Source organism: Chroicocephalus ridibundus, chromosome 2 (assembly GCF_963924245.1).
Source record: "Chroicocephalus ridibundus chromosome 2, bChrRid1.1, whole genome shotgun sequence".
Classification (NCBI taxonomy): domain Eukaryota; kingdom Metazoa; phylum Chordata; class Aves; order Charadriiformes; family Laridae; genus Chroicocephalus; species Chroicocephalus ridibundus.
In genome coordinates, this window is record NC_086285.1 from 19,294,867 (window position 1) to 19,317,553 (window position 22,687).

At 38.9% G+C, this 22,687-nt stretch overlaps 1 protein-coding gene across 2 annotated transcripts in view; it reads right to left on the reverse strand.

The window, feature by feature from the left end:
- The window catches only part of GPR158 (G protein-coupled receptor 158), a 209,057-nt gene that overhangs the window by 72,671 nt on the left and 113,699 nt on the right, over nt 1-22,687 (reverse strand). For both annotated transcript variants that reach the window (XM_063324628.1, XM_063324626.1), the window contains exon 5: nt 13,976-14,044. In XM_063324628.1, coding sequence (XP_063180698.1) covers nt 13,976-14,044 — 69 coding nt within the window. The remainder of the gene's footprint in view (nt 1-13,975; nt 14,045-22,687) is intronic.

Sequence of the window (22,687 nt, forward strand, 5' to 3'; positions counted from 1 at the left end):
ATGGAGCGATAGGGCGAGGGGTAACGGTTTTAAACTGAAAGAGGGGAGATGTAGATTAGGTATTAGGAAGAAATTCTTTACTGTGAGAGTAGTGAGACACTGGAACAGGTTGCCCAGAGAAGTTGTGGATGCCCCATCCCTGGAAGTGTTCAAGCCCAGGCTGGATGGGGCTTTGAGCAGCCTGGTCTAGTGGGAGGTGTCCCTGCCCAGGGCAGGGGGGTTGGAACCCTTCCAACCTGAACCATTCTATGATTCTATGACTATTATTTGTTAACTTCCACAACCAAGAGCAGTAACTACAGTCAGAAAGTCATCTCAGCTCGGAGTCAAAACATTAAATTTCTTCTCCTGTAAATCTAGTAGTGTGACATGCCTTTTGGCTCCAGGAAAGTTACATAAAGAGCAGCAAAAAATCAAATTTAGATTTTTTTAACATTCTTGGTGACATCTGAAATTGGCAGATATCTTATTGTTACCAATACTAAATGTATTAATCTTGCTTAAGACTGAAATTGTAGGTATTTAGGGTATGTTCTGATTCAGTATCTTCCAAAATTCCTGGGTCTTCATGAGACAGAGCATACGATTGTCTAACAGAGCCCTGTGTTGAATTCATGGTTAATATAGATGTTCCTTAGGGTTTTAAAAGACTTGTTATGACAGCATTTTGCCTTCGCTTCTTGTAGCAGCGACTGGTGATTACTTGAACATAGAGCGCCTGCTACTATGGCAGTAACTTACTTGGACTATGATTTCAAAGATATAAATATGCCTCGAGTCTTGGGAAGTACATACAAGTTTAATAATTATGGATATAAATAGTTGACTAAATAACCCAGCACACAGACTTTTAAAGATTAGTTCTTTGCAGATGTCAAGGCAAAGCCATCAATAAAGACAGAAAAAAAGAATGAGCTGACTCCATGGGCCAGGAAGCTCTGCCAGAGTTCCAAAACAACGTATCAATGGTTCAGCATGCTGGTGATTTCGGTTTAGGAGTTTAAGAGAGTGAGCCAAACATTGAGAACACTTGCTCTGTAACCCAATACATGCTATATTTGAAAGGATTATGCTAGGTAACAAATTAAGAAAGATTAGTAGATTTAACAACATACTAGTGAAATACATAAAATGTATGTGACTAATGTGACAACTTGCACATTTGCGACTGTCATGGAAGAAGAGATCTGAAGAATAAATCATAGCTCCAACATTTAAAAATGGTGGTTATTTTAACTATTTCCTATAGAAAATTACCAAATTTATAAGGAAGATAAAACTCTGAACAAGATACAACACTTGAAGGAAAAGTGGAAAGAACTTCCTTATGCCAAGAAAACTTCCTTTACTTTTCTTCCTGAATGTCTGCACAAGTACCAGCATATCCTGTACAAAATTTACCTGCTGGATATAATGTAATAGGTTTAAACACTTATTTCAGTGAAAATGACCAAAAAAGCTTTGATCATACAGGAAAAGCAGTTTCAATATGCATTTAATAGCAAAAAAAAGTTTAATGAAGAACTATTAAGATGTCCCTTTATCCAAAAATGTTTCTTCACCAAACTTGGTACATGAACCACAAAGTAGAACAAAACTTCTTCGTAATATGCTGTCAGACAGCAAATGCCTGCAGTGGTGATGTGCTGCTGGTGGCCAGCCATGGCGGTGGCAGCAGAGGGCACGTTCTCCTGTGAGAAATCCATAACACTACTCCATCCCAAAGCACGGAGATTTCAGCACACCCAAGGAACATGCTCTGCCTTCGCAGCTGATCTGCCCACATGCACCAGTCTGACAATTTATGTCCAACAATATGTCAGTATTAACAGGTATGTACACTATGACTGTGTTTTGCACTTTCAGTGGATTTACCCCTTTCAGATTACTTTTAAAACCAATGACCCTGACACTGATAAAGTTTCCAGGTATTTCTAATCACTGCTTAGCCTTACTTTTGCCTGCTTTTTGGCTTACTGCCTTTCTCACTACCCTTGAGTCAATCTTACACTGGACATACAAAGCAAGGACTATCTATTCTCTGCAAAATAGGAGGAGAAGAAGAGACGACAAGTAACCAGTAGTCCTTACTTGCCAAGGGGCCTAAGGCATCTAAAGGATCACGTTAACTTCAAGACTTACTCATTGCTGTTAGTCACAAAAATCTTGCCTAATCTAGCATGCATCTGAAGCCCCTCCAGCCCTACCACTGCACACAAATAAACCCACCTAACTCATGCCAGTGCTGAACTATGCAATGTCTAACTCCCTTCTGAGCCCGCTTCAGCTGTGAGTGTGTAGGGGACAGTCTTCCTGGCAAGGCCAGACGAGGGGACTGAGTAACCTCACTCAGGCCATGGAAAAGCAGTTTTAAATCCCTGATTAGTTTTGAGAGGGTTCGAACACCCTCATCTGTAATAGCATGCCAACCGTGAGGCAGCTTGGTGATCTGAAGCTGGCCTGTTCTCAACCCACGCTAGCAGAGCTGCTCCAGCTTACATGGAATGCTTGGACGCAACCATCGGGACAGCCTGTACCTTATGAGCTCAGGTCACTGCCCTAAAACCAGACAAATTTGAGTTACAAATTCATGGTTCCATGTCTACTCAGCAGAAGACCAAAATATTCCTTTGAGTAAAATTGGGATCTCTTCTTGCTCTTGCCCCTTGACATTCTAAGCATTCCCACTGTTCTCTCTGTTATCTTAAATCCCACAGATTGAGGGTTTCTGGTGGGAGCGATGGATTTTCTTCTTACTGTTCCCCACTACTTTGTTTATCATCGAATGTCTTGTCATGCAAGTTGAGTACAGCTCCATAGAAATTAGTCGAGTAGTTCCGAAATACAGTCCACATGGGACTGGCATTTCTGTCAGCATTTTCATGGCTTAATCTTTTCAAGCCTACATCAAATATTCTCAGGTCATTCTCATAGAGTACCTATCATCTCTATCAGTATAAAAACAGTTGCATGCCACCAGGCCTTTGAGAAGATGAAAAATTCACCATCAAATTTGTCCTTGCTCACACCTTTAATAAAATATTTTTAAACACTCTTATTGTTATTATTAGTAACAGCCATTTGTAATGTGATTCTTACGCATTGATCAGGACCCCACTGTGCACGGCACAGCTATGCAAAACATCCCTGTACCAAAGAGTTCATAACTTAAATATGAGATGAGAAACCACACGTCAATACAGAGAAAGCACAAGGAAAGAATAAAAGATTTATCTTCTGCAATTATGTAAGTGGTGGTTTAGGAAAGGAGAAGAAAGATTGCAAGGAGTAGTGAGAAATAACCGTATGCGAGCAGAGAACAAGCACTGAATGTACAATCTGTGGTTTTACAGGTATCTTCTATAACATGTAATCGTGACAATGAGAGGAAAGTCAGCACTATATCAAGGTACAAGATGTCACTTCTGTGTTGTTTTCATTTCTATACTGTTTGGTTGCTCAATTTTGGATTAATTTTCCTGTTGCTATATTGCTGTGTTGTAATTCTCAGGGACAAAGTCCTCTATTCTTTTTTCTCACTATCACCTATTCCTTTTTCTCTTTACTTTGCTTTTACTGATTAAATAAGGCTTTAGAACCCCAGCTTATTTAAAAGATTAACATCCAAGAAAAATGAAAATCATGATCTAAATAATTTACTGTAAGTTTGATAAATGATACACTGTAAGAGAACTGTATAAAAATGTTTTCTTCCACATGCAACTCTTGCAACAAAGAAAGTCACATTTCATCCTCTTTTTTTCTGTTTTTTGCCCATATATATTATTTTGGAATTGCTTAAAATTTTTTTAGTTCCATCCATTTCTGGTAAGTTTTGATTGAATTGACATATTTCTCTCTTTGCTCCTTTTTTTTAAAGAATATGCAGAACTTACTGAACTGTATCATGCCACTACAAGAAATCTATTTTGGATTCAGATTTCCAAGGGAGATCAGCACATTGATGCTGTATGTTGGCTATGAAGGACGCGATATTCCTTAATAGCTTCCTCAAAACTTGCATATATTTGCAGATCTGTGCTCAGTCCCACAAAGACAGCTGATCTAGAAATCAAATAGTTTGTATAAAAGTTTGCTGAAAATACAATTGCTTTTTCTATATGATCCTAATATACAGACTTGTATGCAATAAATCATAAGGTTTATATTACATAGGAAAATGCTGGGTTTTGTAAAGACTAATTGCTTGCTCTAGTGAACATCTACTATTCCATCCCCAGGACCACTGTCACTTCTAGGAAGAGAAATCTCATCTCTCCCTACTCGATGTGGTGGAGATTTAGACCCAGGGACTACTCTTCTGAACATCTCATTTTCAGAAATCAATCTGCCTGGTTTCATGGCGAACTTTTTACCTGCTGGCCCCTAACTCTTCATTTCTTTTAACACCGGCAAACAAAAATTTTCAATATTTCTGCCAGATTACGCTTTTATTATCAATAACAGAGGAAATACAGCGCATCTTATACACTAGTACCTGTTGATGTGTTTGTATAATTTTATATAGCAACTTATATTTTATGTTGTAAACTTGTCTCTGCTCTCATAAGTATTCATATTCCTTTTTCCAGTTCCTCTCTACAAGTAAAAAGCTAATTTCTTATTTGCATCAGGTGGTAAGTGGTTTTGCGGTAAAAGTATTGATTTAAACCCACTAATCTCTTATCCCAAAGTTTAGAAATGAGAAGTTTAAAAGTGCTACACAGCAATGAAAACTTTCCAATATCACTATTTTAATTCTCAAAGATTTTTCCAGTGCAAAGATTTCACTAGTTATCATATCTTTTTGCCTGTAAACTGAAAACTGCTTAACAATGTCTAACGGTCAGTATTAAAAACCATGAAGATTATCATTGCCTGCATCTTCTCGGTTCTCAGCACGTAGAATGACTGAATAAGGGCAGTCTCATCTCTGATGGATGAAATCCCCTTCCTTAAGGATCTTTTCCAAAACCATCAACTTTTCTCTTTCTCCATTGTAATGCACTTAATATCTCATTTCTCCTAATCATTAACCATTAATCATTCTCCAGGTGCGACAACTTTAAGTTAGATGGTTAGGAAATACCTAATGCATTCATGCATAAAAGACGAGGGACTGAGAAGAAAAACCGAGTGAGAAAAAAAAAGTGTATTTCAGTTCCTGTATTATTCACAGTGAACAGGCTTTGAGACAGAGATTCTGCCTCTCCCTTTTCCTCTGTGTTGATGCAGAGTACTCTGTCAAGTGACATGGAAGTTGATTGGTAAGATACCACATTTTATCACCCATCTGTACATATTATACCAGTCTGTGTCTTACCTTTAATATCTCAACCTCGTATTCCAAGGCATGGTGAGTTATCATACTGCCCATTTTAGTCTGACAGCACTGGTTTACAATTGAACTCAATTTCATACCAGAAACAGCACGTCAGTATCAGATTATCTAAGTCAAGTCTTCCTTAGGCATGAACTGCTTCCTCTTTCCTTTTGCTTCAGATTCGCGTTGATGCAGATCACAACCACCCTGAACTAAGGAACCGGGCAACAGCTGAGTCAAGCAAGTCCAGCAAGATTTAGTGACAGCCACAGGCCTTTCACTGGACTGCAGTTGTTGCTCTTTGGGTCTCAGGTATAAAGACATGAATAAACAATGAGAAAAGACATTTGGTGGGAAAATATGAACATGCCCCTAGCCTTCACTGAAAGACACTTGGGTAAGTGAAAAAGAACGACTGAAATTTATCTCCCGCCAACATGCAGTCTCTCAGGTGCTAAACTAAGTAGTGAAGGTAAATCACTGACATCAGGACTACGCCCTACTGAGGATATGTCAGAAGTTGACTGCACCTTTTAATATTTTCCTTTCTGGTACAGTTCAGTCCTAGCTCATCTATACTATTGAAAACTCTTGCTTTTAGTCTTACAGTTTAATAAAAATGAGGTATGTAATTTTTCATTACCTTTCCTATAAAAGTTCTATCACATTTGTATTTTCAACTAATACATGAGACAGCCTTTTTCACTTGTTGATCTTTTCATAAACTTCAGTGACTTCAGTAAAATTCGAACATATTCTAAAACATAGTGCGTATCGACTCAGTTCACCTGTCCAGTGGCCAGTGTGATCATCAAAACATGTCTGGCCGAGAAAAATATTCCTATCCTTTCTAGCTTATATGCCGCTGACATCCAACAAGTGTTATACAAAATAAAGTACATAATCATTCAGTAAGACTTTTTTCCTGTTTTGTTACTCTAATTCAGGAGAAACAGGGAAGCCGAGTGAAGAATTTCAGTAATTAGGTTTTTTTTCTAGCAGGTGTTGTTCAGAAATTCCATGGCTTTCCGATGGCACTGCTGTGATCTCCCACTCAAGTGCTAGCAAAGCCCCTAGTGTTTTAGCTTTGGAGAGCGGAGCAAGGAGGATGAATTATTATAGCATGGTTCTAGGCATTAGTAAAGAGCATAGAATGTTTTTCAGGATTGTGATCGGGTTTTATAATACTGAAGAATGAAGGGGGCATGTTCAGTGGAATGGCATTTGTTTACTACTTTGCAAAGAAGAGGCTAACGTTGGGTCTTTATCTACAAATTCTTATATATGCAAGCGTATTCATGCAAGTTACTTCAGTGGAATTATGAGTAAAGAGGAAAGACCACAAGATCTTGCCCTGCTTCCCTCACCACAAGATTAATTTCACTGAAGGAAGGGCTGATAAGACTGTTCCATGTAAGTCCCTGCAAACCAGCAGTGCAAGACAGTAATTTGAAATAAAAAGGTCAATGAAAACCCAATGTGGCAGTTGGTTCAGGTCAGTGACTGCTGTCCTTTTCTCTCCAGCTCTCAAGTCCTGCATGCGCACATATACTTGGCTATTCAGTGAACCTAGATTCTGACAAATGTGTCCTTCAAACTCAGTTCTCAAAAGAGCTTTCAAAGTAGCAAAAATAACTCTGCCCTCCTACAACCCTCTAGTGCACCTTTGGATCTATGGAAGGAGGCAACCGGGTTTTGTCTTGGTATCACAACTAGTGTCAGAAGTATGAGTGTGGGAGGCCAAGACATGAAAGAACAGTAACATCAGTACCTGCACCTTCACTGACATATCTACAGCCTGTCATTTATAAACCCTGCTATATGTTCCAACAACACTACATATTTCATAAAAAGTTTTAAAAACTACAACAACATGACTTTAATGTGTGGCTGCTCGATGTCCGGTTGGGTAGTCTCTACCCTTGGAGGTTTTTAAGATGTATCTTAAAGCCCTTAGTAACCTTGTCTTACAGCTGGTCTTATAGCTGACCCTGCTTTGAAGAGGAGGTTGGACTAGAAGCTTCCTTAGGTCCCTTCCAGCCTGAGGTACTCTGTGAACACAGCACACATACACACACAAACACACAGAAGAATCTCCTCTCCAAATTCCACCTTTATAATTTTTTAAGATTTATGATGTAATAGCTCTACTGAGTTTCTAATATCCCAAACCTTTGTCAACTACACAGAGATACCAGTAGCGAATCAAGGTCATGAAACATATAGCTGTGGCGAACCACAGTTCTCGACGTGGATAATCCTATATACAACAGCTAGTATCGCCTTAATAGTAGCTACTAGATTTGTTAGGATAGCTATGTAGATTAGCGACGATGGAACCATGAAGAGCTGTGTATCTTGTGCTATTTAAAATACACTTATCCAAAAAGCAGAAATCCTTCAGTGCCTGATTCCTGTTAACAAAAACTGTCTTAAACATTTTTCTTCGTAGGTTCAGGGCAAGGACACAAGTGTTCCCAGTACCTATGAGCTTTCTGCACTTTGAAGCACAACCTTGTAAGGCACAGGCTACACCAGCTTAGCTTTGGCTTTTGCATTCAAAGCAAGCTGGCTCTCAAAAAAAGTTATTGGTTTACTGGTTGCACGTTAACTTCAAAAAGTATGTTCATCTGACAAGGACACTGACTGAGAGAGACAAACTATTGCATAATTGTCTGCCTGGTTCTGCCCACTTCTCTGCCCAAGCAAGACAATGTACATATCCTGGCAACGTGGCGTTTAAAATCTGCCTCTTCCATTGGCTGGACATCTAATCCATTATGACACAAATAAAATGGAAAGACCCTTTTCTAGCGAACTAGGGAAATCTGTAGTGATTATCCCAGAGCAGATAGTTACACTGTGTCCTTGGACTTCAGAGACATGAAAGCTATACTGAAGACAGGCATGTTCTTTACCTACTGTGAAACAAGAACATAATGGGTATTCACTGTAAGAGCTTTAAAAACTATTTTATGAGTAAAGAAGATGTAGCTATATGCTGAAAAAACATCAAGCTAAAACATCCAGTGTATCAGAGCAGGCTTGCAGTGCTAAATATGTTAGAAAAAGCAAAATCTCTCAGCTGGCCTCAGTGAACATCAATATGTAAGGAATAAACAGTGTCTGAGCTCTTGTGATGCACCCCTTATAGGAATACTTGACGAACAAATGCATGAAGTATTATGCACTGTTCCATTTTCACATTCATTAATGCCAAAACCAGAGCTTTCCAGTGACCTTCTTGCTCTGCTCATGACTGTGACTAATGGAGCTACCACAGCCTAATGCTCCCAACACTCGTGGCTCACTTCTCCCATGCTAATGTACATACAGATCACTTGAGGGAAAAAAAAACACATCCACATCTAAGCTCCACTGCTCCCCTCTTTCTATTCTTTCTCATAACACAAAAGGGTCATTCTAGCTTGAGTGTGAAAAAGGGAGTAACACAGTCCCAGAAACAGACCCTAACACCTACTACACGCAACAGGATGTCTGAGCACAAAGTTTGCTGCAGCCTTCACTACTGAACTGCTTCATGAACATCAGTAAGTCAACGCACTGCCGCGCGGCAGCTCCATTTCTCTAAACTGATAGCAGTATTGCCTTGCTATAATTACAGGTTGGGAAAACAAGGGATAGCAGTAAAGATAAATAATTTGGATTCTTTAGCCAAAAGAAGAGAAGACTGAAGGGAAAAATCCAAACAGTTTTTAAAAAGATACTCCGCAGCCTCCTAAGCTAGTTCACCTTAGGGTCTCACTGATCTCACTGTTATAAAGGTTCCCCCCCATGTCTAATACAACTTTCACTTGCTGGAATTTAAACCCAGTACTACTTATCTGCTATATTAAGAACATGGAGAAGAAATTATTCCCTTCCTCTTTGCATCATGGTACTCACTAAATTTCATCACTGGCTGTAGAAATTACAATATTGCATGGATTCTGGAGTGCATTTTAGAGTTTCAGTTAAAGTAGACTAGCAGTATGGGAAACGTCTAATATATCAGATAACCCACAGTTGCCTAGGGTGGAATTCATCACCATTTGAGGGAAGTACCACGGGTTTCCTTTATAGTCAATGAAGCCTTGGCCGTGATCCACCTCATCTTCAAGTTGAAATCTAAAACTAGTCATAAAAGGCCCAGTTTCTCTTCACTAACTATTTGTTGAGCATTTGTTGACTGTTTCAGCTATGGGTACATATATAAGAAACACAGATTCACGGAATAATTTCATTTGCAAGGGAGCTCAAAGCAGGTCTAATGAGGTCAGGTCGCTCAGAGCTGTGTCCAGTCAAGTCCTGATACCTCCAAGGACAGATATTCCACAACCTCCCTGGGCAACATGTTCCAGTATTTGACCACCCTCATGGTAAAAAATGTCTCCTGGTATCTAACCAGAATTTCTTATTTTCCAACTTGTGTCCATTACAGATGTCTAAAATCGGCTGAGATCTGGCCCCTAATGCAATTAACAGGCTACTCTACCACAACATTCTGTTTGTGCTTGTTTTATTTGAAGGTCTTTGCAACATGCAAAGAGTTTTCAAACCTGTGTTAATGCAAGATGTGTTACAAGCATTAGCAAGATACGGAGTTAGGAAAGATCTAAAACCTCCACCACAGTCAGTATTTCTGGAAAAGAATAGGAAAAAAAAAAAAAGAATAGGAATCTTCCCCTCAGATGCCAAGTATAGAAGTTATGAGACACCTCCATAAGACAATCTGGTTTTGTCCCTCCCTTCAAAAACTAAGAACAAAGAAATATAAGCAAAATCAATTAGAAAGACCAGTGTTCATTTGGAGGAGGTCCATCAATAACTGGAAAGACTAAGTGAAGGGAAATCAGAGGTGTTAACTGTGAGAACTAAAGAAAAGAGAAGAAATGAGAGCCTCAGAAATGGGAGCTGCCCAGCAACCGCTGGGTAAAATCTACGCATTTGTAATAGACAAAGCTCATCTGCCTGCTTACAATTCCGGAAAGATCAGTGTGTTGTTATCAATATAGCAAAATTTGAATAATAAATTTTGGTGGAGACCATCATTTGCACTCCCTGTTTGGTTCGAAGGGCATTGTAACAGCTGTTTTTCTCCCCAAAAGCAGCTGGCTGGTGATATTATTTTTCAATTAATGATGCTACACTGTGAATAGACTACTGCATATAGACATGAAAACAATGACAATTAGTGAAAGAAATTAAGCGATGCAACAAAGTAGGTTTTGGTTTCCATTTAATTGGAGGGTAGGGAAAGTCAGAGATGCAATAAAGCCCTTCTGGACACAGAGAAATTTGTATGCTGGAGGCTCTCAAAACAATCCAAGGCAGACTGGGTGAACGGATCTAGAAAAGGACTGGATTAGGGAAGATGCAAAAGGAGACTATAAAGATACAAAAGACTTAAAGCAGTGTTGAGAAAATCTAAGGGGATTTTGATTTTTAAGTAAGAATTTAATTTTGCACTGAATCCTTGAATGAACAGAGATCTGAGTTATTTAGAACTAAAATGCTGTCATTTTACCTCTTTACATTGTACACGCATTAAGGCAAGCTGTGTAATTCTGCACTTAGTTGAACGTTAAAGTAAAGCTTTTTTGTTTTACCTTCCAAATCACAATAGGAGAAGAGAAGATACAAGAAGGAAAACAGCCTTATGTTAAAGGAGAATACTTTACTGCAGTGACGCTTGTCTGGCCCAAACTGGTGAACTCCATTCCATATTTTACCTTGTATTTCATGCTAGCTGTGGAAAACGTAGCCTAATTTGTGTGTATAAAAAGTGAGATCTCTATTAATTAGTCTTAAAACTCTAATGTACTCCTTTATCATAAAATGAAGACAAAATCAAGTAGTTGAAACAACTCTATACCTCTGTATACATGTTATTAATTCTTGAACCACATCACGGACTTACAGAATATTCCCAATTCTTCTCAGAAACAAATAAAACCACCAAATAACAGGAAGTAAATAAACAATGGATATGAACCAGGAAAAAGATCTGCTTTGCATGTATGTGACCTATAACGAATATGATAATTGGTAATCCATGCTCTACACCTTGCTATAAATGAACATGTGTGGGAAAGACAGCTGGTGCAAATGAGATGCTCCGTTTGGAGCTCAGGTTTTCTTTCTTTCTCATTCCATCCTGCTTCTGCTCTGCTTTGTGCTCCTTTTCCAGACAAGAAGCGGGTGAGTACATTTAGATACTGTCCATGTACAGCAAAATGTTAACATTCCAAGGATTCACACCCCATAATTCCTACCTTGCAGAAACACAGGCTTTTCTTTCTTAAACATTATACAATAGACCTCTCTGTCTATACTTTTCAGCCTTCACACTTCTATCGTTCCACTGGCTTGCCCTGGATGAGAAATTGATGAAATCTTCCTTGCAGTGAATTGAGGGACGGGGATATTGAAATCCTGATATTTCTGTTATCAGTCCCAATCTTCTTTGTTTTTTACAAAGCCATATTCTTGTGGTTGGTGAAATCAGGATTAATTTCTCTGTCTGAACATTAATACGACCTCCCACTATCACACTCTCTACATCACTCCCCTAAGACCTTGAAAATAGAAATGATAAAATCTCTCTCTTTTTTGTTTCAGCCTGTAGGAGTAACAGCTGATTAGTAATTATCTGCGTAAGAAAGAAAGAGGGCCCCAGCAAAGAGTGTGGGAGTGGGAGCATAAAACTGCTATAAGAGACAAGTCAGGTCATACGCTTTGCATATTATCTTCCAACAGAATGTGTTCTCAGTGGACAGTTTATATAGTATGAGAACGGGATGTGCAGAGAAGGACAAGCTCTAGTCAAGTATCTACATCCCAACTGGGAGACAGGCTAATCAGGAATTTCCCGCAAAAGATTTTTCCTCAGAATATGCCAAACTGTCGTTTTGTACTTGTACATTTAACACTGTTAACATCAGTGAAAAAAAAGGGGGAAAGGTTTAAGCAGCAGGGAAAAGCTGAGGGGATGCTTCGGTTATCAAACCCCTCTCTCCTAGCTCCATTCCGTTTCCTCTCTTCTCCCTCTGCGTTTGAAGGTTACGGAGGGCCATCTCTTCCATCTAACACTATGGCTCTTCTTCAAGTCAACTGCTGAGAGAGAAGTCTTTTTCCACTGAGCATTTCAGTATCCCTGATGCTGAGCACCTGAAGACAGACAGCCACCAAAGGACGTTTGTCCCTTGTGAAACACAGAGGATCAAGAGAAGAACTGGGAAAGAACCTGAAGAATCACTGGCAGGTGAGCAGACTGCAGACACAGCAAGAGCTATGATGGGGCTTCTGGCGTAGTTTGGAGTTGAGGTTGGACAATCACTGACTGGTTCTTACGGAGCCTCTGCCTGGGGAAGCCAGGACATGGCTCCAGGGTTCTCTGGGAAAGCCAAGAGGAGACGGCCACGGAAAGGAAACAACCCTCCACATTATGCTTTATGCTATGTACTGCTGTAAATGCTTCACAGCATTTCTACACCAGCTGAGGAAACAGTGCATGGGCTTTCTGTTCTGCTCACTGCAAAAGAATATGAAAGAAATATCTGAAAATCCCAGAGAGAGGTATTGCAAGTTGTAAAAAGCATTTGTACAATATGGCAAAAATCAAAACTTCTTTCTTCCTGACATCTGCAAAGTGAAATATGAAAAATCACATAAAACTACCCTAGAAATGCACATACTTTTTCTTTAGGACTTGAAAGGCCCACATGATTCAAAAAATAATGTATAGAAATTCCATTGGGATTTGTGTTTATTATATTATTCTTCACACCTCATTCTGCTGCAGTTTATGCGCTACTTGCTCTGCAACTGCTAAGGAGTTTTGTTTTCCAGCCAGTCTCTCAGTAACTACGCGATGGTCTGTAAAGGCACAGAAGATTCTGACTACTGAGGAAAAGAGAATGTAAACTTATTTTAAAATAATCCACATCTCTAGCTTTGTTTCTGTTTGCTGATCTGCATGCTTTCTATCAACTTCATTCACTTCACACTTTGGTGTCTTCATTTATCTAGTCATTATATTGGGTTTATGTGGCAATTAACAAACTCAGGTTTTCTGGGATTGTTGAAAAGAGAAAGGATCTATATTTCTATGTGTTTGGTGATACAGTCTTTATGTGACTGTGAAATTACTTTCCCTCCCCACACTTACAGCGTATGGATAATACCATCTCATTTTCCCAAATACATGGTATTGCAGATGTCACGTAGCTTCAGACACATCAAAATATATGCCGGTAATACACTGAAATAAATACTCCCCTTTGTACTACGTTCCAGAGAAATAGTTCATATAATCAGTGTCTTCATTTTACACACCTTGCATATTTTTCCCATAGCATAGTTTAGAGAGTCTTTCAAAGCAAAACCTCAGCTTAACCCAGAATACCTAAAATCTTCGGAGGAAAAAACCACTGGAAAGTTCCCTAAACTGAAAATGAAGAATTATTACAAATATAGTAAAACATTCAAGTGTTCTTAGGAATATTCACAGAAGACGGCACATTTTATAGTCAGATTAAACTAATCATTACATAGAGTTTTGACATTTTTATTTTCACCTAGGTGATTCATACAATGTTTTAAAATGTTGGCAAGGATATAATTTTTCAAAAAACTTATAGCTTGACTTACCGGGAAGTACAGAAGAAGTGATCCAAAAAGAATGGTTTCCAACAGCACCAGCCCTGAAGCCCTGATACTCTAGAAGACAAAAAAACAACACAAAATATTGGAAAATTCTGTGTGCCATTTAGATGCTGGGTTCTTTGCAAAAGGCACCTTCACTTTTGTCAGTATAACGCTTCCACAGTAACGCTTATTAAAGCACAGTATTAAGCTGTCTGTCATATCGGCATGCTCCACTTTCTTTAATTCACAGACCCATTACAATGGTTGTGTTTTACAAAACCTAATTTAAAAAAATCACTTTTTCCTATGTTAAATACTATTCAGCACACATTACCTGGATACATTTTGAAACTGCTAAAACTGCTCTCAAGTGTGAAGAATTATGGATCATGGGAATTACATATCTGAATTTAACTGCAGGATTTGTTCTGTACTATTTAAATTTCAAGAAGTCCTTCGAACATTTTGACTTATTTGATGTTAATGACTTGGCTTCTATAAAACGTAAGAATAATCGACAATTTTACCAAATACAGAGTGTGCTCTTAGGTTGAAAGCACATTTATTTTTCCTGAAGTTTTGTTGATTCAGATAGGAACTTGTCAGGATTGCAAAATATCATGCCATTTCCTCACTGAATCTAATGCAATCTCTCCATCGTAGTTCTCTTTCTTTTTAAAATTAAAAAAAAATAATAATTCTTTTTCCTAATACCAAGTGTATCGCAATGAGTTTGATGATTTATGTATAGTGCATCTGTGCCTTACCTTAAAGACAAAACATCAACACTGCTTCCCATTTCTTTAACCATCCCCTTTCCCTGAGATATTGTTTCATACGCTGTTCCGCAAGAATACAGTCCTTTCCCAACTGCAAGCAACGCAGGCAGACAGGACAGCAGAAGAGGCTTTGCCAAAAATCTTTTGAAAACTCCCCTTCTTTTGAATCATAAAATCCTCATGTGGGCTGGAATCTCTCTAATGGTTTTAGATGGGAGTAGTTTATCTTTCAGAAGACAATCATAAAAAAATTAAATCTCTTAGATGAATGGACTTACAGACAAATTTCTGGCGACCTGGGGTCCAGTTTCTGCTTGCAAAAACTGGTGGAATTTTCTAGATAAAAATTCAGCTTTTTGGTGAATCTATAATCTTACTCATATTTCCTATTTAATCATTCATTTTTTCAACTAGTCACTTTTACAACATCTAATGTACCGAACACAGGTTGAAAGACACTGAGAAAATTTTCAGGATGCCTTTTTAATATGAGACAATTACGGAGCTACCTAATTTCTAGCAATGGTGAAATTTTGCAGCAGAGATGTCATCAACATCCTACACAAGTGCCCACCTCAAAAATTATCACGAGAAGTTACTTCCAACGGGTATTCACATCAAAGCTTGTGTCAAAGAAAACACTACCTTGTGCTACTGATGCTATTTAAGCCACAGTTAAAACCTGGAGTGAGGATTATGAATGGTTTTCCACTGGTGTTAAGATGATAACGGTGGCTATTTGCTTCAACCACTGCAAGATTTTCCCAGGAAAATCTTGGCAGCACACCTTATTTCCTTATTTTTTGGCCAGAATTTTTCATGCATTTGCGAATCATCTTTTCTAGACTTTTCCAACTCTTTCACTTTTCCTTGTGGATCTTAACCTTAGATTTTCATGTTAAGAGTTTCATATTAAGGGTTGCAAACTGTTCTGCTACCTCTCCCTAAAATTGCACCCTGAAACTGAGACATAAATATTTCCCAAAATTTTCATGGAACTGATAAGCTTCCATGAAATGTTTCTTAAAAGTAAAGCAAAATGAAACACCAGCAAGTAGCTAAAATACTGTAACTATTTTTCTGAATAAAATGCAACGCCTGCCTTAGCAATTGCTGAAACGTGACTATCGACCCACAAGTGCAGCTTCTATTTACATTGGGTTCCCGCAATGCAAGGCATTTGTTTCAAGAACACAAATTAATTTATTTTTTTTCTCTATTATTATGTTGGGGAAAGCATAAACACAATCCCAAATGCAAAAAAGCTGGGAAACTGGTAAGTGAAATGCCCGTGTCGGGTTTCTTAGGCTCAAGTGATCCCATTGTCCAATGACGTATCAAATTCAACTGAGTCAGTACTTTATATAATTTATTTCTTGGATAGATGAGCAGCCTCACCCACCTATCTGCTAATGTAAAGAGGGTCCAGCACTCCCGCACTGCACTTCCCCGTATAACAGCCTGGCCTCTCTTAATCTAGAAGAATGCTCCAGAGAGACAATCACAAAGCATATATACATCAACAGACAAAAAAATGCCCAAAACACATTGATTCTGCATTTGTGAGACACTCATTTGTTATAAACATCACTAAAAAATAAACAAAGACACAAAGGGATGATACTATCTTTTATGGCTGCTGTAATAAAATTGTTTATGTACCCATATTTCTGTATTCAGATGATTTCAACTTTTTCAAATGGTACTATAAAAATCAATACATACAGACAACTTTTCAAGATTGCTTTCTGCAGACACTTCTGTTCTGATCTAATATAACAGCAAAAAGCTGGAAGCAGAAGCTTAGATGCCAGTTATGAAGTCATTAAATGGAATAATTCCAGGTTATTTTAATTAAGAAGTGACTAGACTCCCAATTCTTTTATAGCTTAAACGTTCAAAGCTATGGATCATGCACACTGCTTTGACACGTATAATAGAAAGTGCAAATATTTTTACAAACTATAAATGCCAGTATGAGTTAGTTCACATTTCTACTGAACACATAAATTTAGCCTGAGCGAGACACAAATCTCGCGTGCAGTAGATGAAAAAGAGAAGCTTAAAAAAGGTTTAAAATCCGCCTCCGATAACATGGATTTCACGCTTTGTGATGTAAATTTTCCAGCACTATATCATAAATGTTCTAAAAGCACTATAGGACCATGTCCACAAGATTCCTTATGTGGCCCTGACTCTGCCATAGCTGGAAGCTCCACATGTTTTGATAGAGTATTTCTTCACAACATCTCTGTAAGACAACGGCACTTTACTCACTGGGAATTAATGCAGAGGGGTCTTGCCCAACACCATACAACACACTGGCAGAGATTAGTGAACTCACGTCTCTCATGATCACTCAATACTCAAGCACTGAAGAAGCTTTTTCTTCTTATTGTGTACAATGCATCGGCATATGACAGAATGGCGGAGAAAGTTGCTGAAATGCATATCATACAGGGAAGATGTAAATGATCTAAAAAGGCTGGTCTTCAAACAGCTTCTGTGTGAACATCCTTTTTTAAACATGTCTTTCACATCCTAATCAGTCTTTTCTCATTGAATTACAGTGGAATCAGAGGAATTTTTTCTGGGCAGCATAATCATAAGATAACCTGCCGCAGGGGCAAAGAACTTCAGCGTTTCCAGCTCTTCTTCCAAAACAATGAATTAATCCCTGATATTCTTCTCACCTGTGTTCTGGTAGGAACCATTCTCTATGAATTCTGTCTATGCACTTCTGTTTCCTGCCCTAAAAGAAATGTGGCTTACAGAGCAACACTGGAATTCAAGATGAGCTCGAATCCAGGTTTTGACTGTGCTTTTCTCTCAGTCTTTGATACCTGGAGAATGGGGGTCTTAACCCAAGATTTACAGGTACCACAGCTCTCCACAACAGGATTCTTCAGCCAACAGAGAGACGTTCTGGCAGAGATGAATGCCATCCATGGCAATGAAGAAAAGCACAAAACTTCAAATAAGAAATTGTACAATCAAAGAAGTATTTTTGCATAAGTGTAGAGAAAACAAACAAATGGTATGGAAATGGAAGCATCGTAATTCTCCCAAAGTACATTTTTGAAACTCTAATTGTTTATTTTCTCTACTGCAAAGAAAAGCGGGTATTTTAATAACAAAAAAGTAACATGAAAGCTTTTGGTTTAGAAAAAACACGCACATTGATTTAAAAAATATATATATATGACTTCTTTCTTCCAATAATCCCCATTATAGCCCAAGAGGTAAGATCCGGGAAGTAAAGTCTTCATCCAGCACTGAAGTTTTAATAGCAGGGAATGGCTAAAGAGGGGAAAACCAAACTTAAACCAGGATGTTTTTTAAATCTATTTACTAAATAAAGATATTCTATATTTGATAGACTGTATTTCCACCAGTCTCTGAGCACCAATTTTTCCAACAAAAATTGAATTCTTTATTGTACAGACTTTGCAAATACAGGCCCGTAAGGCATGGCTGTGGGCAGCAACAGAATTGCTTGACTTTATGGGAATCTGCAACATACACAGCAGTGAATACGCCCACATAGCTAAGGAAAAAAGCCTTTCCTCTTTTAAGAAAAAAATGAAAGAATGGAAAACAACGAAAACCCAAAGCCTCCACCAAGTCGTGCCTACCTATACTGTCTGCACAATTAAAATTCTCCAATGCAATTCAAAGAAATCAGGGCATTTTAGGATACAGCCCTAAAATTCTATGCAGTGGTATTTTCTTCCCCTTGCATGTAACATTTGCTCAATGTATTTTTCCCTTCCTTAACAGCTGCCTGGTTTTTTGCATCTGCCTTGCTTGTTGGCATTTATTTTGGTTTTGCTTATTTATTTCTCTGGCTGTTCATCTTGTGTACAGTTTGTTTACCGCCGCTTAGTCTGTGTGCTCATTTCCCTTTCGGGGTTTTATTTCTATGTTTACTTATTTGTGTCAGTAAAACTGTCCTTTCTGGTTTTCCCTGTCTCACTTCATGGTTACATATTGCTGACACCTAAGTGATATTGCAATTTATTTTGCTTCTAGCTTCATACTAACTTTCAGACTTAGCTTAGCTACCTCTACCATTCATTTTCTACATTCTCTAGCTTTGTTTGCTTTTTAATTAACTGAGATCTTGGTTAAGAAAAAAAAAAATATGATGATGATGAGCGATAAGCCAAAGGAGGAAAAGTAATGATTGAACTAGGCATTAGCTTCAATCCAGCCTCCATCCAGAAACACTGGACTCGAACCAAAAGGAAGCAACTAAAATAGTATAGCATGTATTACACTAAAGGTCAAGACCAGGTATGTACTGGTCTCAACCGTCTTCCTCATCCCAAGCCAGAATTTTTTAAGAGACTAGCTACCGTCCTTCAGTTCTGCAGTGAGCAATAAAGCCCACTAAGCCAATTCCAAGAAATCTGATGCAAATTGGCAGCCATGAGAGAAATTCAAGTGAATTGCAATCAGGTGTTTCATAGGAAGCTATCAAAAGGGCCAACTAGCAAAATGCAAGATAAGTTTAGGTACGTAGTAGTAAATGCAAATAACAAATTAGTGTGAGGAGACAGGGCTGCCCAGGGAGGTGTTTGAGCCACCATCCTTAGAGGTATGTAAAAGACAGGCAGACATAGTGCTTAGAGATATGGTTTAGTGATGGTTTTTGTCAGAGTTAGGTTGATGGTTGGACTAGATGATCTGAAAGGTCCCTTCCAACCTAGGCTATTCTATGATTCTGTGACATAAAGGCCCCTGTTTGATTGGCTTGGTAACTTCTAACTCACTGGGTATGTAATGTTACACCTACACAGAAAAATCAGCATGCTAGAGCAGTAAAATGTCTTGCATCTGTCTGTAATGTACTTTGAGAGGCATTTATGGAAAAAGTGAGTTCAGGTAACCTAGGGTGACTTAGGCAGTGGCACAGCACTCACAGCTGAGCACATCCCCTCATGTTATACAGCCCCTCCAGACTGGACCAGCACTCCAACTCAAGGAGGAAGACACTAGAAATACTCACAGCAACTCCTCCTCTCAGCTACTAACCGTGGTGAGATGCTACTGACCGTTTTGCATTTCAGCAACTACTCAAAGTTAAATGGGTGTTGGTGATCTAAAGTAAACTATTAGTTTACTTTAAGTAAGTTTACTTTAAGTAAACTGTTAAAACTATTCACAAAGAAATACTCATGGTCTTGAGTGGCTCAGAGGTCAGTTATCACTTCCGTGTGAGATTCAGGATCTGACTGCAACTCTGCACCCAGGTACAGAGTCAGAGTCATGGCAAATGACATAGAATCACAGAATGGTTTAGGTTGGAAGGGACCTTAAAGATCATCTAGTACCAACCCCCTGCCATGCTACATGATGTAGCATGTTCAGTCTATAAACAAGTTCAGGAGCAGCTACACAGAAATTGCTTTTGTAGGCTTCCCCTTGGAAGACAAGACATAATAGCAGGTAACAGTAACTCCATGGCAGAGTCTTTTGGTTAGTCAAGCAAGATGCGCTGATGGAGAGGAGACAGAGACTTGGGGGCAAGGGCACGGAAAGCAAAATCAGGGTGCTGGGGTCCGAGACAGCCCTGTAAGAAAGGAGACCTTGACAGATCTTGGTGTGGTCCAAACACATAGAAAGACAGAGGCATTTTTCTTATTAACTGTGTTTTCAATCTCAGTTTAGCACACACAAATATTCTGAATTAGGAAGACAAGGAAGTAGAGGCTGGTTCGTTACTTCTCTCCTGTGAAGCAAACCTAGCGCTCTCTCTGGAGCAATTCCTTTATGGAAAGCCTCATTCACTGCTTATTAGAGAAATACAGCTATTTTCTAACTTTCTTATATATCTTTTCTCATTAATAAAAACAACGCCAAAACACCATTACGGGAAGAAAGCCATCCACCATCGGTCTGCAGCACCCCTTTAATGCGGAGTAACACACGGGACTCATTCAAACCAGCCAGACTGGGGCTAATGCCTGCTTTGGAAACCAGAGACTTCAACAGAAGTTTCAGACAGAGTTTTTTATCTATCCAACTATCAGTTCCAGTTTTGGATCTGAGGGAGCTGCAACTGCACGTGTCTGGAACATAAAAATGGAATTGCATTCTCTATTCTTGGTATTATCTTCACCTCCTTCATAAAGAAGCTGACAAAAACAAGAGGGCAACTCCTGGAGAAAAATTGAAATGGTGAGTACGAAAGCTGAGGAGAAAGCACACATAGTCTAACTCTCAGATGTCACTGCAGAAGAACAGGTAAAGCCAGGTGACATTCATGTCACAACACTTCCAAAGCAGGATTCCAGTGTTAGTGCACTGTTTGGTTTGCTCCTGAGGCTTTCTCCATGGTAGGAAGGAACTATTCATCAGCTCCATGCACGCTATTGCCAGTCCACTTCTCAACTTGGAGATTTACTGTAGATTGCCTGTGAAACTCATGAGGGGGTGGGGAGTTCCTAGATAGCACAGACCAAGTATCCCCAGTCTTACCTTCTGTTGCCCCCTACCAATTGCCTTAACAGAGCACATTTACTCGACCAGGCATGCAAAAAATACTGCTTGTGAAGAGCTGCTTTATGCCTTGGGATTTGCTCAGTCTTCAGTCTATCCATACGATCTAGATCACATCAGTAGCCTTTGAGATAAACAGTCATTCCTTATCCCTGGATCTCAGAAAGCAACACCATTTCTGTGGCAAATCACATTACGAAAGGAAAGTCATACATGCCTCTTGGTCACTGCTAAAGGGTCATAAATAAATGCTTAACAATTATTTGCGTGAGGGAAACTAAAAAAAATGTAGCCGGCCAAGTTGCATCAAAAAAAGCTAAAATGATGGATAAACAAGTGTAGAAGATACTGTGTTTCAGTTGTCTGTGGTCCTAAGCAACCCAGGAAATACAGCAGCATAACTTAGCATTGAATTTCTGAACGTCATCACACAAAGTCAGTGATGTGAGTGTCAAAGTATTTTCAGAGAGGAGAAAAAAGAAGAAATTAAAAGCCAAAATAAAATTGAAGTAATTCCATATCTGCTACATTGCGCATCACTGAATTAGCAGAACTGTAGACTTTTGGTGTCAGTCCAGGAAGACTCAGATTTCTCCAGGGCCACATGTCACTGTGTATTATATGAGCATGGTACCATGGAAACCTAGTGAGGGGAAAAGGTTGGCATATTTTGATTTTTTTTTCACTTTCATTAAACAGTTCTGCCACTTTTACAATATAAAGAATGACTGAGTGGGGTTGTGATTTAAAGAAAATTTCCATTTGGTAAGGTGGCTTACTACCAGAATGCAAGCTTGCCTTACAGATAAACAAGGCCTACAAGAAATTATTAGAAAAAAGTGAGGATAGATTCCGGTTTTGATCCCAACTTTGAATACAACACATTCATATTTAGTAAACTGTAAAGGATATCCACCACTCAACGTACAGCTAGAAAGCACATACGGATACGTGACAGAATGGTACAGAAGCAAAGAAACACAGAGAACAGATACAGGTTTGCTCTGCTGTGCTAAGCTGATGTATTTGAAGCGACTAGATAAATTGTGCAAAACTGTCTCAAAACAAGTGGAACAAAAAGCTTAGCTAAAGGTCATGCGATGGCCGCGCGCTCGCTTCTCTGGTGCTCCAAGGAGTAGCTCTGGCGTGACCCTTGTGGTGCAGATCCGACAGATCCACTCCACTCTGCACACGTGGACACAGGAGACGTGATGAGAAGTTATTGGATTGTATTCCTCAATCTGTGCCTTACTTCACTGAAAACCCTTCCTGTTCAAATTCTTGTTTCCTGGTATAGGTGGTTCTTCTATCAAACGACAGATGGGAGAGGAGATTTTGTCAAGTTGAAGATATCTGGTCTGACGCAGAGCTGACTGAAATGGTTTACTACCAGTTCCTTTTCTTACTAAAATATGTCTTCCCAGCAGAAAAA